At 38.2% G+C, this 15,320-nt stretch overlaps 1 protein-coding gene across 5 annotated transcripts in view; it reads right to left on the bottom strand.

Annotated features, from left to right (window-relative positions):
• Positions 1-15,320, bottom strand: part of RNF170 (ring finger protein 170) — a 45,297-nt gene that overhangs the window by 12,585 nt on the left and 17,392 nt on the right. For 4 of the 5 annotated variants that reach the window (XM_035003927.1, XM_035003928.1, XM_035003925.1 and 1 more), the window contains exons 3-4: positions 4,022-4,097; positions 781-889 (exon numbers count right to left, since the gene is read on the bottom strand). In XM_035003927.1, coding sequence (XP_034859818.1) covers positions 781-889; positions 4,022-4,097 — 185 coding nt within the window. Of the gene's footprint in view, positions 1-780; positions 890-3,659; positions 3,777-4,021; positions 4,098-15,320 lie in introns of all 5 variants that reach the window. The other variant, XM_035003929.1, reaches the window with a different exon arrangement.

Below are 15,320 nucleotides of genomic sequence, written 5' to 3'. Positions count from 1 at the left end.
ATCACATAGCAGAACTGACCACAGGGTTTGAAGCTACATTTAAAATCTGGCTCTTTCTTTTAGCAGCTGGGTAACCCTTTGTAGAGTTTCTTAACTCAGCTTCAGTTTCCTCATATGTGGGATTCAAGGAGATGAAGGATGTTAAGTGTCCAGCACATAGTAGGCATGCAGTAACTGACTCTCCCCAATCTCATAGGACCGTAATGAGCAGTGACTATACGATATCTCATTCTTTATGAAATCTTTCTGGAGGGTCAGGAAAAACACCCAGAGGTAGAAAGCACCCCTTACTGATACTAGGCAAGTGTGCAATGTATATTCTCTTCTTGTCCTACTATATGATCTAGGTTCATCATTCTCTCTTACCACCCTCTGAGGTCATGACAAAAAACAGGCTAACAACTTTTGTGCTGATGCAGGGTACAATGGAGGTAAGAGGGCTAAAGGGAAGGTCTTGGGCAGGGTTCTTAAGAGAACCTTCCAGCCTTGGGAAGAATGAATAATAAAATGAAACTACCAAAAGGTGATAAACAATGAGGGATTCAGTGAATTCCTCATGGTATTCATATACTTGAATTACCATTCAAAGAAACACATTTCTGTTTATTAAGAAGTTGAACAACTAGTGTTTTTTAATCTTGGAGCTCACAGTCACTAAATGAAAGTGGCTAACAAGTAGAGCGGGATATCAGAAGCAATCTACCCCACTCACGTAATACAAAATGTGACATTAGGAATCCAGCCTAGTCACTTTCCCCCAATAGAGCATTGTTTGCTTACCACAAAAAAGATGCCCACAGTTTGTTTCAACAGGGAAGGCGGCTTGATGTAAACAGATTGGACAGTACATGTCAGTGTAGAACTGCTGTCGAGCAGCAGCAGGGGCATCCTGATGAGAAAATACGTATGCACAGTTATACAAAATTATCTCGAGGAATACAATTATACTTAAGGACACAGTCCAGAGTGCATAATCCTCATCAAATTTTAGATGTGCAGTAGGTTTAAAGTTTTCTAAGTTTGATAAAGTTATGAGGCTATATTATTGTTTTATTTAAGCTGCATGGTCTCTACCTTCCTTCCTGAACATGACATAAAGACAAAAACCTACATTAACTTCGGAGTTTCTCTTCCACTATGTTAGAATAAGTAAGCTATTCTGAGAAACTCAAGGCTGAGCTAATGCAAAAGCTAAAGAAATGTCAAACTGTTTCCCAAGTATTAGCTTTTAATCATTTTTAAATTTAAGTAAAATTAATTAACATATAGTGTATTATTAGTTTCAGAGGTAGAGGTCAGTGATTCACCAGTCTTATATAACACCCAGTGCTCGTTACATCATGTGCCCTCCTTAATGCCCATCACCCAGTTACCCTGTCCCCTCCATCCCCTCCCCGCTTTAACCATTTTTAACATTTTTCATTCATACATTCCTGACAAGTGTTGCATGTATGCTGTACCTCCCAAGGGTCCAGAATTAAACTTTCAAAGAAGAATACTGGTCATTTCGGAAGAAGGAAAATTTAATACACTGGTAACCTGGGCTTAATCTTTCACATGGTCAGATTAATAAATTTAATGTTCCTCAGTTATATCACTGTTGTGACTATAATAGGAATGTGGAATAGAATCACCACTACAAGAAGCATCCAGATATCAAAGGACCCACCAGAATGTATGATAGGAGGATAAGGACTTTATCTATAGGACTCATTGTGGTGACCCAGGAATTAGAAATGTACCTAACACTAGTATGTACTGTGTATCTCTTAAAACACGTATAAAAACCTATTTTTACAGCACCCAGCACACCTCTTATAAACAAAGTAGCCAGCATTAAGAACATCAAATTACAAAAAAAATTATAAAATTGGCTAAATATGAACCATTAATTGTAAACTGAATAAAAGATTTTTGTCACCCTAAATTAATAAACATAACTAAAAACCTATTTCTTAAATCAGTCCTAAAATACTAGAATATTCTATAAGCCATGGTCCACACGTTGATGTTACAGTCTTTTATATCATTTTCAATGGTGCAAAAAAGAAAAACATACAGCTCTTAATGTTCCCCTCTCTATCTTTGTCTTCATTATTATTCTTTGGAAATTAACTAAAACAAAACAAAACAACAACAAAAACCACTTGCCAGTGCTGTCCAACAGAACTTTATGCAGTAATGGAAATTTTTATCTGTGGGTATTGAGTACTTGAAAGGTGACTAGTGTAACTATAAAGTACTGAATTTTAAATTTTATTTAATTTTAATTTAAAATTAAATTAGCTACATACAGGTAGTGGCTACCATATAGGACAGCACAGAAAGGGCTAAGTCACTAGCTTTATTCTAACTAGAGCTAAATGCCATAACTGAGGAAGGTGTGAGGGAGGTGAATTGTACAGTGGTACAAAGGGATGTGGAAGATGCGACTCAGTGTGGGACTTCTGTATAGCCAGATCCATTCATGTAATGCCAGCGTGAATTTAAGTACCATCTTAGTGATCTAATATGTTAGATGGGAATGATAATTGTTGCCTTACTGACCATGTTTGTAGATTAAATAAGATAGCTGTAGGTGAAAGCATTCTGTAAATTATAAAACACTATCCCAGCATGAATTATTAATAACAGTAGCTCTGGAACAGATTACTACTAACATTCTTAAACTATTTTTGCATCAGTGAATTTAAGTTTTATGAAGGCAGGAGAATTCTTGTTTGTTTAGCTCACAACTAAATCCTCAATGCCTAGAACAGTGTCTAGCATATGGATGTTTAATAAATATTTGGTGAATGGAGAAACTGTAAAACACTCTTTGGAATTAAATTTTGGTTGGTGAGTGGGAAATCAATTTTTAATTTTTATTTTTTGATATTAGCTATTTTGGCATGAAGGTGTACAATATCCTACTTATTCCAGGCTTTATGAAATATATTACATTTCTGGTTCTTACACAGTCCATCTGGTTAAAAACACAGAAGAGAAAGAAAAGTTTTCTTCTTTCCCTAACTAGTTTTGCTAACTTTGACCACTGAAGAAAAAGAAGAGGAAAAAAAAAAAAAAGCCACCCCTTGTAGTCCTCTCTTTGTAGGTCTTCTGGGAATATGCAGGTCTTGGGGAAAAAAAAAAGTTTTTCCACTACATTTCATTAAAGCCAATTAGACAGTGATTATTTCCTCACAAATAAATAACAGGAAAACTGCTGGGGTTTTTTTGTTTGTTTTTTTGGTTTGTTTTTTGCAAATCAAAAGGCTTTTATTGAAAAATGGCCAGACCCTGCTCAATCCACGTCCCACCTCTGCACCCTGATAGCAACCAGTTTAGCTTTTTAACTTGTATTTTCTGATATTTACCTACATAATTAAAAGTCATATGCTTATACTGCTATTTCTTAATTTACCAACTTCAGACATTTACTGTCCTCCTGTTGAAATAAAGAAGGTAGCTGTATTCCAGCCCCATCCTCCTGCCCAGTATATCTGGAGCACTATTTTTAGGTAACTCAGTGATCAGCATTCCTATTAAGAAAATGTGGCTCTTCATTTCCCCCAAAGCTCTATCAGAACTGCCCTCCACCTCTCTTCCCCCACAAAAGTTCTGTCAGGTTCCATACTCTGTTTTGGGCTTCCTTTTCCCAGAAGTGTTCCCTCCCATACCACACTGCCCAGCTGTCTTCAGGAGCTCTCTTCTCCAGGGCTTTCTCCCATGTCTCTGCTTCTTGGTCCTCTGTCTCTGTTAGCTTACTCTCTGCCTTTGGAAATTCCAGTTGCTTCCTAAGAGATTGGTCAGAGGCTGTTTTTAAAGCAAGTTTTAAAAAAAAAACACTCACATAAAAACATCTGAGTAGTTAAGACTGGTCATTTACCTAATCTGAAAATATAGAATCTATAGAATAATTAATAAAGCAGGAAATCAGTCCATGTTTCCAAAAAGTAATTGTTTCATCACAATTTCATATGCAAGGGCAATAATAATGTTACTCTTTATATAAGTGCACATATTTATATAACAACAGTACCTGTTCTGTTTGAAGCTGCTCCCGAAGCACCCTTACTAGCTCTTGGTTTTCTGGGTGAATGTTCTGATGTGCATTTCTGTTGAATAAAATATAATAAACTTTGAATATAAAATATTGCCAGATGAATCAGTTTTCTTTTTTTTTTTTTTTTAAAGATTTTGTTTTTTTAAGTAATCCCTACATCCAATGTGGGGCTCCCACTCAGGACCCCAAGATCAAGAATCGTATGCTCTACTGACTAAACCAGCCAGATGCTCCGAATCAGTTTCTTTATGGGTCTGATTTTCAACCAAGAACTACTGATAACTTCATAAATGTAAATGATGGTATATAACTGTCTCCAATTCCAGGACCGAACATTCCAGGTTACTCTAGGAGGAGTTCTAAGATCACTGAGTATGGCCTGATTTCAGGTTCAACTGGCAAATGATGAAATCCAGAGGCCTAGTACCTTGTAGATTTGATGTAACTGCAGGCTTACAAATCATATGAAGAACAATTAACACATTTATTTCTTCTGTGAAATTCCTTCAAAATAAGCAACTATGGAATTATATTATTATGCATTTGAACACTTATCCATTTCTAATTAGATCTTTCCACCTATGAGGGGAGGGGTACAGAAAAAAACAGAAAATCAAACTGTAGCATATAGGAAAGCCCAAACCTAAAATACCACTAATATCTTAACATTAAGAATTAAAACAGAGACTCAAAGGCAAGAATTTAGTGGCTGATATAAAGGATGAGATAAGACATGTGGGTATTGGAAATCAGAAGTGGTGGTTAGGTCGCAGGGTGAGGGTGAAGATATCCATCTGATTCACAGCTTAATTCCATTTGGCTATAACAGCTTCTTCTAAACTTAAATATTTTTATTTTTTATTTATTTTTTTAAAAGATTTTGAGAGAGCAAGAGAGTGAGAGAAAGAGCACAGAGTGGGGGAGGGAGAGAGAGAAGTAGGCTCCCTGCTGAGCAGCGAGCCCAATTAGGGACTCGATCTCAGGACCCTGGGATCATGACCTGAGCCAAAGGCAGGCGCTTAACCGACTGAGCCACCCAGGAGCCCCTAAACTTGAACATTTTTAACAGCAATATTTTAAGTCCACAAAATCCCAGCATTACTCTATTATATAACAGCCTTTATTCTCTGGGTGAGCTAATACTCAACAGTGATAAAACCTCTAAATCAGGGGCACCTGATCAAACCCCAGAAGAGCCTGCTTCTCCCTCTCCCTCTGCTCCTCTCCCCACCTCAAATTAAATAAGATAAAATAAAATAAAATATAAATGTAATAAAGCTACTTGAACTCTATTTAAATACCTTAAATTTTGGTAGATTATTTATTTTAAATATTACTTTCTTGTGACTGAATAAACAGTCTCTGGAAGAAAGCTACTCTCTGGTGAAAACAATCTATCAGGGAACAGCACATGAACCATTTCACTGAAGTACCAGTACATATCTAACTAAACAACATTTCTCTATGACACTAGAAAACCACTCCCTTCTCATTGGAAAAAGATAGTTACTATTTTTCAGAGTATAGATATAAACCATGTAATTGGAAGGTCTTTCTTTTGGTTTCTTTCCATAAAGGAGAAGATATAAGATGGTAAAATCTGGTAGTACAATGTTAAAAAAGTCAAAGTATAACCAGAGAACATGAACAAACAGCCTGAGATGCTGAACATGGCCTATAGCTCAGGAAGTTAAATGTGATGAGCAACTATGAGTACAGAACCAAAAATGTAGAAAATAATGGGATAATTAAGACGAACTGAAAGCTAGATTAGATGGTCTTCTAAATGTGATCATCTAGGGGTGCCTGAGTGGCTCAGTTGGTTAAGCGTCTGACTCTTGGTTTCGGCTCAGGTCATGATCTCAGGGTTATGGGATGGAGCTCCGTGTTGGGCTCTGTGCTCAGTGGGGAGTCTGCTTGAGATTCTCTCTCTCTCTCTCCCCCTACTCATGTTCTCTCTAAAATAAATAAATGAATCTTTAAAAAAATGTGATCATCTCAGCTATGAGAAAATGACACTAAGTAGGTCTAAATGAAGTAAGATGTCAAGGAAAACAGTGGCTCTAATACAGAAACAAAGTACGTCATTTACTTATGACTTACGGTCCTTCGTTATTCTTTGAAATGAGAAACCAAAATTATCCAGTTATGTGGCCCTGGAAAGAAGCCAGGAAGCTCTAATGAAAGCTCTAAAGAAAGAAATGATACCCAAACCCTGGGTCAAGAAACAAAGTCTGAATCAAAGTTTACAAATGTGTAAGTCTGTGGTTTATAGGTTAAACTGCTTATGAAACCCTTTGGACTGGCTTTTGGTATGGCAACAAATGGCAACTATTCGTAAAGCTTAAGACAAAGAAATTTATCATAAGTATAATACAATGCTGAAGGAAATTAAAGAAGAAACAAAAAAAATGGAAAGACATCTTGTGTTCCCAGACTGGAAAACTTAAAATTTTTAAGATGTCAGTACTACCCAAAGTGACCTATTTACAGATTCAATGCAATTCCTGTCAAAATCCCAACAGCATTCTTTGCAAAAATAGAAAAACCCAGATCTTAGGAAGATGGCACACTAGGAGGATCCTGAGCTCACCACCTCCCACAGACACATCGAGGCAACAATTACCTTATAATATAATTCGCTCTGAAACTGACCACTGGGAAAACAGTTCCTCCACAGCTAAAGACATAAAGAGAAGTCCACATTGAGATGCGTAAGAGGAGCAGAGATGAGGTCAGGATTCAAACCCCTTGCACAGCATCCCACAAGTGGGAGGGCTATCACAGGCACAAAGGTCAACTCTGAAAAGGGAGGGGATGAAGCCTAACACTGGACACTCCCAGCCCTGGGGAACTGCACTGGAAACACAAGCCTTCATAAAGTCTAGCTTTGAAAATCAGCAGTTGAACTCCATGAGAGCTGGAGGGTTACAGGAAACCAATTCCCTGCTCTTAAAAACCCAATGTTTTATACTATCACTTGGTCTGAGAACCAGCAGAGACCAACAGTTTGAAAAGCACCTGCATTATACGTGAAGGACATTTATTAATTTTAGGGCATGTGTCAGAGAGGCAGAGATCTACAGACACTTTCTCTGGAAAAGGAAGTGCTGGTAAGGCGCCATTCTTCCTGCCTTCCTTTGGCCAAGGTAGCCGGATGGCCATGGGAGACAGTTCTGATACTCTCTACCTACCTTGCTAGCCTTGCTAGCCATGTTAGCCATGCTCGCCCCATCCCAGCATTCACCTATGGACCTGCCTTACCCAACCATCCCACCCTGGCAGGCACTCTTTCAAAATGGCTCCTATCCTGCTGCACCCAGTCAGCAGTCCTGGCTAGAACCAGCACCTGCTCCAAAGCAATTCCTGCCCCAGAGAGGGAGAAGAGCCAGGCCTGCCCACCAGCATGGCTGTACCAGTTGTGGCTGAGGCTCTCAGCTAGCTGTGCAGGAACCAGCCCCACCGACCAAAATGGCAGCAATACACATGCCCAGGCAACAAGTGAAGGGCACATGCAGCTACACAGAGAACACCACTGGAACACCTGATTCTAGTGACCAGGGAGGACTGTGCTACTGGGCCCCACAGGACACCTTCTACATAAGATAAATACCTTCAAGACCAGAAGACATAGCTGACATACTTAATACATAGAAACAAACACAGAAAATCAGAAAAAATGAGGGGACAGAGGATTATGTTCCAAACAAAAAACAAGACAAAACCTGAAGAAAAAAACCAAACACAATGGAGATAAGTAACCTACCTAACGAAGAGTTCAAAGTAATGGTCATAAACATGTTCACTGGACTTGAGAGAAGAGTGGATGAACTCAGTGAGACCATCACAAGATAAAATATAAAAAGAACCAACCAAAGCTGAAAAATAGGGGTGCCTGGGTAGCTCAGTCGGTTAAGTGTCTGCCTTTGGCTCAGGTCATGATCTCGGGGTCCTGGGATTGAGCCCTGCTTCCAGCTCCCTGCTCAGCGAGGAGTCTGCTTCTCCCTCTCCCTCTGTCCCTTCCCTCTCCCGGTTTGTGCTCTCTGCTCTCTCTCGAGCTCTCTCTCAAATAAATAAATAAAATCTTAAAAAAAAAAAAGGCTGAAAAATACAGTAAGTGCAATAAAAAATACACTTGAGGGAATCAACAACAGATTAGAAGATGCAGAAGAACAGTTCAATGACTGGACGACAAGGTAGTGGAAAGTACCCAAGCTGAACAGAAAGAAAAAAGAATTTTTATTTTTTTAAAAGATTTTATTTATCGGGCGCCTGGGTGGCTCAGTTGGTTAAGCGACTGCCTTCGGCTCAGGTCATGATCCTGGAGTCCCTGGATCGAGTCCCACATCGGGCTCCCTGCTCGGCAGGGAGTCTGCTTTGCCTCTGACCCTATCCCCTCTCGTGTGTTCTCTCTCTCTCATTCTCTCTCTAATAAATAAAATCTTTAAAAAAAAAAAAGATTTTATTTATCTGACACAGAGAGAGAGAGAGAACGCACAAGCAGGGGTAGTGGCAGGAAGAGGGAGAGGAAGAAGCAGGCTCCCCGCAGAGCAGGGGGAGTTCAATGTGGGACTCGACCCAGGACCCCGGGATCATGACCTGAGCCAAAGGCAGTCCTTTAACCAACTGAGCCAGCCAGACACCCAGAAAAAAGAATTTTTAAAAAATGAGGAAAGGTCAGAGATCTCTATGACAACATACTAACAATCACATTATAGAGAGAAGAAAAAGACAAAGTGGCAGAAAACTTATTGAAGAAATAATAGCTGAAAACTTCCCTAAATTGGGGAAGGAAACAGACATCCAAGCCTAGTGAACACAGAGAGCCCCAAAAAAGATGAACCCAAGAAGGTTCACACCAAGACACATAATTAAAATGCCAAAAATTAAAGAGAAAATCATTAAAGCAGCAAGAGAAAATAAAATAGTTATATACAAGGGAAACCCCATAAGGGTATCAGCTGATTTTTCACAGATACTTTGCAGGCCAAAAATAACTGGTATGATATATTCAAACTCCTAAAGTAAAAAGCCAGAGTTGTCATTCAGAATTGAAGGAGATATAAAATTTCCCAGACAAACAAAAGTTAAAGGAGTTCATCAGTACTAAACCAGCCTTACAAGAAATGTTAAATGGATTTAAGCAGAAAAGAAAACGTCAAAACTGTAAGTAACAAAATTATGAAAGGAAAAAATTTCACTGGTAAAGCAAACATACAGTAAAGGTAGTAGATCATTCATAAAACTAGTATGAAGATTAAAATACAAAAGTAGTAAAATCAATTATATCTACAGAAACTAGTTGAGACACACACACACACACACACACACACACACGATAAGGGCGCCTGGCTGGCTTAGCCAGCAGAGCATGTGAATCTTGATCCCAGGGTCATGAGTTCAAGCTCCACGTTAGGTATAGAACTTACTTAAAAAAAAAAAAGACATACACAAAATAGATGTAAAATATGACATCATGTACATAAAACATGCAGGGGAAGGAGCAAAAATGTACTACTTTTAGAATGTGTTTGAACTTAAGCACCTTCAACGTAATATAGACTGCTATACATACATAGGATGTTATATATGAATCTGAGGGTAACCACAAACCAAAAGCCCATAATAGATACACAAAACATAAAGAGAACAGAATCCAAGCAAACACTAAAAAAAATCATCAAATTACAAGGGAAGAGAGCAAAAGAAAGGAAAACAGAAGAACAACAAAAACAACCAGAGAACAGCTAACAAAATGGCAGTATCTACAGACCTATCAACAATTACTTTTTATTATTTTTTTCATCATAGTAAGGTGTACTCTTTAATCCCCATCACCTATTTTACCCATCCTCTAAACAACCTCCCCTCTGGTAACCATCTCTCTATAGTTGAGACTCATTGGTTTGTCTTTCTCACTTTTTTTTTCCCATTGCTCATCTATTGTTTTAAATTCCATATGAGTGAGATCATAAGGTATTTGTCTTTTTCCAACTTATTTCACATAGCATTACACTCTGTAGCTCCATCCATATTGTTGCAAATGACAAGATTTCATTATTTTTTATGGCTGAATAATATGCCATTGTGTATGTATACCACATCTTCTTTATTCATCCAACAATGGACACTTGGGTTGCTTCCATAATTGGGCTATTGTAAATAATGCTGCAATAAACATAGGGGTACATGTATCCTGTTCATTAGTGCTTTTGTACTTTTGGGGTAAATACCCAGTACAGTGATTACTGAATCACAGGCTAGTTCTATTTTAAATTTTTTGAGGAACCTCCATACTGTTTCCCAGTGGTTGCACCAGTTTCCATTCCCACCAACAGTGCACGAGGATTCCTTTTTCTCCACATCCTTTCCAGCACTTATTGTTTCTTGTGTTTTTGATTTTAGCCATTCTGATAGGTGTGAGGTGATATCTCATCATGGTTTTCATTTGCATTTCCCTGATGATTAGTGATGTTGAGCATCTTTTCATGTGTCTCTTGGCCATCTGGATGTCTTCTTTGGAGAAATGTCTGTTCATATCTTCTGCCCATTTTTTAATTGTATTATTTGTGTTTTTTTGGTGTTGAGTTGTATAAGTTCTTCATATATTTTGGATACTAACCCTTTATTAGATATATCATATCCGAGTATCTTCGCCCATTCAGTAGGCTGTCTTTTTGTTTTGTTGATGGTTTCCTTTGCTGTGCAGAAGCTTTTTATTTTGAGGTAGTCCCAATAGTTTATTTTTGCTTTTATTTCCCTTACCTTAGGAGACAAATTTAGAAAAATGTTACTATGGCTGATGTCAGAGGAATCACTGCCTATGCTCTCTTCTAGATTTTTTATGGTTTCAGGTCTCACATTCAGGTCTTTAATCCATTTTGAGTTTATTTTTGTGTGTAGTGACAGAAAGTGGTCCATTTTCATTCTTTTGCATGCAGCTGTACAGTTTTATCAACACCATTATTAAAGAGACTGTCTTTCCCCCATTATATATTCTTGCCTGCTTTGTTGAAGATTAATTGACCATATAAGCATGGGTATATTTCTGGGTTTTCTATTCTGTCCCATTGATCTATGTATTTTTTTCTTTTTTAATGAGGCTCCCAGCGTAGAGCCCAACTCGGGGCTTTAACTCACGACCCTGAGCCCAAGGCTTGAGTTGAAATCAAGAGTCAGACACTCTGGGTGCCCAGGTAGCTCAGTTGTTAAGCATCTGCCTTCAGCTCAGGTCATGATCCCAGGGTCCTGGGATCGAGCCCCGCATCGGGCTCCCTGCTCCGCGGGAAGCCTGCTTCTCCCTCTCCCACTCCCCCTGCTTGTGTTCCTGCTCTCGCTATCTCTCTCTGTGAAATAAATAAATAAAATCTTAAAAAAAAAAAAAGTCAGACACTCAACTGACTAAGCCACCCAGGTGCCATTCTGTGTGTCTATGTTTATGCCGGTATCATACTGTTTTGATTACTACTGCTTTGTAATATAACTTTAAGTCTGGGATTGTGATACCTCCAGTTTTGTTTTTCAAGACTGCTTTGGCTATTCGAGGTCTTTCATGGTTCTAAATTTTAGGTTTGTTCTAGTTATGTGAAAAAAGCTGTTGGTATTTTCACAGACATTGCATAAATATATAGACTGCTTTTGGTAGTCATTTTAACAATATTTGTTCTTCTAACTCATGAGCATGGAATGTCTTTCCTTTTCTTTGCATTGTCTTAAATTTCTTTCTTCAGTGTTTTATAGTTTTCAGAGTACACGTCTTTCACCTCTTTGGTTAAATTCCTAGATATTTCATTGTTTTTGGTGCAATTGTAAATGGGACTATTTCTTAATTTCTCTTTCTATCACATCATTAGCACTGTATAGAAATGCAACAGATTTTTGTCCACTGATTTTGTATCCTGCAACTTTACTGAATTCATTTATCAGTTCTAGTAGTTTTTTGATGGTCTTTAGGGTTTTCTATAGTTTCATGTCATCTGCAAATAGTGACAGTTTTACTTCTTCACAAATCTAGATTCCTTTCATATCTTTTTCTTGTCTGATTGTTGTAGCTAGGACTTTCAGTACCATGTTGAATAAAAGTGGTAAGAGTAGACATCCTTATCTTATTCCAGACATTAGGGGAAAGCTCTCAGCTTTTCACCACTGAGTATGATATTAGCTATGGGTTTCTCATATATGGCCTTTATTATGTTGAGGTATGTTCCCTCTAACCTACTCTGTTGAAGGCTTTTATCATGAATGGATGTTGTACTTTGTAAAATGCTTTTTCTGCATCTACTGAAATGATTGTATGGTCTTTATTCTCTCTTGCAATGCTGAAATGTTATTTTCTGAGCCTGTGCCCTTATGTTTGCACCAACACCTTCCCCTACCCCCCTTTGAAACACTAAAGGTACTAATGTACTAAAGGCTCTTCTGTTTTGCTAAAGAGCAACACATAACCCTGGAAGTGAGTCAGAATAGGAAAGTGCACTCAAGTTTTTATGGCCCTAAGACTTCAGAGAGGCCAGTAGGCTCTAAAGGCTGTTGAAATGATCATATGGTTTTTATCCTTCCTCTTATTGATGTGACATATCATAATGATTGTTTTATGAATACTGAACCACATTTACATCCTGGGAATAAATCCCAGTTGATGATGGTGTATGATTTTTTTAATGTATTGTTGGATTTAGTTTGCTAATATTTTGTTGAGGATCTTTGCATCCACAGTCATGAGAGATATTAGCCTACAGTATTCTTTTTTTGTGGTATCTTTCTCTGGTTTTGATATCAGGGTGATAACTGGCCTCACAGAATAAATTTGGAAGTTTTCCTTCCTCTTGTATTTTTTGTGATAGTTTGAGAAGAATAGGTATTAATTTCTTTAACTGTTTAATAGAATTCTCCTTTGAAGCTGTCTGTTCCTGGATGTTTGTTTTTTGGTAGTTTCCTGACTACTGATTCATTTCATTGCTGGTAATCAATCTGTTCGAATTTTCTATTTCTTCCTGCTTTAGTTTTTGTAGGTCACATGTTTCTAGGAATTTATCCACTTTTTCTAGGTTGTCCAATTAGGTTTTCATAATATTGTTTTAATTGCTTGTATTTCTATGGTGTTGGTTGTTACTTCTCCTCTTTAGTGATTTTATTTGGATCCTCAATCTCTTTTTTTTTTTAATGAGTCTTGCCATAGGTTTATCAGTTTTGTTGATATTTTCAAAAAACCAGCTCCTGGTTTCATTGATACGTTCTAGTGGATTTTTGTTGTTGTGGTGGTTGTTGCTGTTACTTTCTCTATCATTTATATCTACTCTAATTTTTATTATTTTTTTCCTTTTACTGGGATTGGGTTTTTGCTTGTTCCTCTTTTTCTAGCTCCTTTAGGTATAAGGTTAGGTTATTTGAGGTTTTTCTTGCTTCTTGAGGTAGGCCTATATTGCGACAAACTTCCCTCTGAGAACCACATTTGCTGCATTCCAAAGATTTGGGACTGTTGTGTTTTCATTTTCATTTATTTCAAGTTTTGATTTCTTCTTTGATTTCTAGGTTGACCCATTCATTGTTTAGGAGCATATTATTTAACCTCCATGTATCTGTGTTCTCCCCAGATTTTTTTTTGTGGTTGATTTCTAGTTTCATAGCATTGTGGCCAGAAAAGACACATGATATGACTTTGATTTTTTGAATTTGTTGAGGGACTTGTTTTGTGGCCTAATATGTGATCATTATGAAGAATGTTCCATATACACATTCTGCTGTTTTAGGACAGAATGTTTTGAACATGTCTGTTAAATCACTCTGGCCCAGTATGTTATTCAAAGCGCCTGTTTCCTTGTTGAATTTCTATATGGATGATCTGTCCATTGATGTAAGTGGAGTGGTGAAGTCCCCTCCTATTATTGTATTAGTATCGATTATTTTCTTTATGTTTGTTATTAACTGTTTTATGTATTTTATGTATTAACTGTTTTATGCATGTTGGGTGCATTCAATAATCACTGTAAATGTAAATAAACTGAATTCTTGGGGCGCCTATATGGCTCAGTTGGTTGTCTATCTTTGGCTCAGGTCATGATCCCAGGGTCCTGGGATCGAGCCCCGCATTGGGCTCCCTGCTCAGCGGGGAGTCTGCGTCTCCATCTCCCTCTGCCCCTCCCCTCCGCTCATGCTCTCTCTCTCTCAAATAAAATCTTAAAAAAAAATTCTCTGATCAAAAGTCATAGGGTGACTGAATGCATAAAAAAGGGAAGATGCCTATCTATGACCCAGCAATTGCACTACTAGGTATTTATCCAAAGGATACAAAAATGCTTATTTGAAGGGGTACATGCACTCCAATGTTTACAGCAGCACTATCAACAATAGCCAAGGGGCACGTGGGTGGCTCAGTTGGTTAAGCATCTGCCTTCAGCTCAGGTCATAATCCCAGGATGCTGGGATCAAGTCTCGCATCAGGCTCCCTGCTCAGTGGGGAGTCTGCTTCTCCCTCTCCCTCTCCCCCCTCCCCTCTGCTCATGCTCTCTCCCCCTCTCCCTCTCTCAAATAAATAAAATCTTAAAAAAAAAAAAAAGCCAAATTATGAAAAAGAGCCCAAATGTTATCAACTGATGGATAAAGAAGATGTTTTTTTAATGTATTACTCAGAGTATTACTCAGTATTACAGAGTATTACTCAGCCATCAAAAAGAATGAAATCTTGGGGCACCTGGGTGGCTCAGTCAGTTAAGCATCTGCCTCTGGCTCAGGTCATGATCTCAGAGTCCTGCAAATGAGCACGGCGTCAGGCTCCCTGCTCAGGTGGGAGTCTGTTTCTCCTTCTTCCTCTGCCCCTCCCCACTACTCATGCACTCTCTCTCTCTCAAATAAATAAATAAAATCTTAAAAAAAGGAAAATGAGATCTTGCCATTTGCAACAATGTGGATGGAACTAGAGTGTATTATGCTAAGTGAAGTAAGTCAGTCAGAGAAAGACAAATATCATATGATTTCCCTCATATGTGGGATTTAAGAAACAAAACAGATGAACATGGGAGAAAGGAAGGAAAAATAAACTAAGATAAAAATAGAGAAGGAAGGAAGCCATAAGAGACTCTTAACTGTAGTGAACAGAGGGTTGCTGTAGGGGAGAAGGGTATTGAGATGCACTAAATGGGTGATGGGCATTAAGGAAGGCACTGGTCGGGATGAGCACTGGGTGTTATATGAAGTGATGAATCACTAAATTCTACTCCTGAGACCTACCCCCCCCAAAAAAAAGGAAGACCCATTGAATGCTAATTAACTTCAGACC

This window comes from Mirounga leonina, unplaced genomic scaffold (assembly GCF_011800145.1).
Source record: "Mirounga leonina isolate KUSES-001 unplaced genomic scaffold, KU_Mleo_1.0 Mir_128, whole genome shotgun sequence".
Taxonomy (NCBI): Eukaryota; Metazoa; Chordata; class Mammalia; order Carnivora; family Phocidae; genus Mirounga; species Mirounga leonina.
Note: the sequence above shows the minus strand (reverse complement) of the source record. Positions and strands in the feature narration are given on the sequence as shown.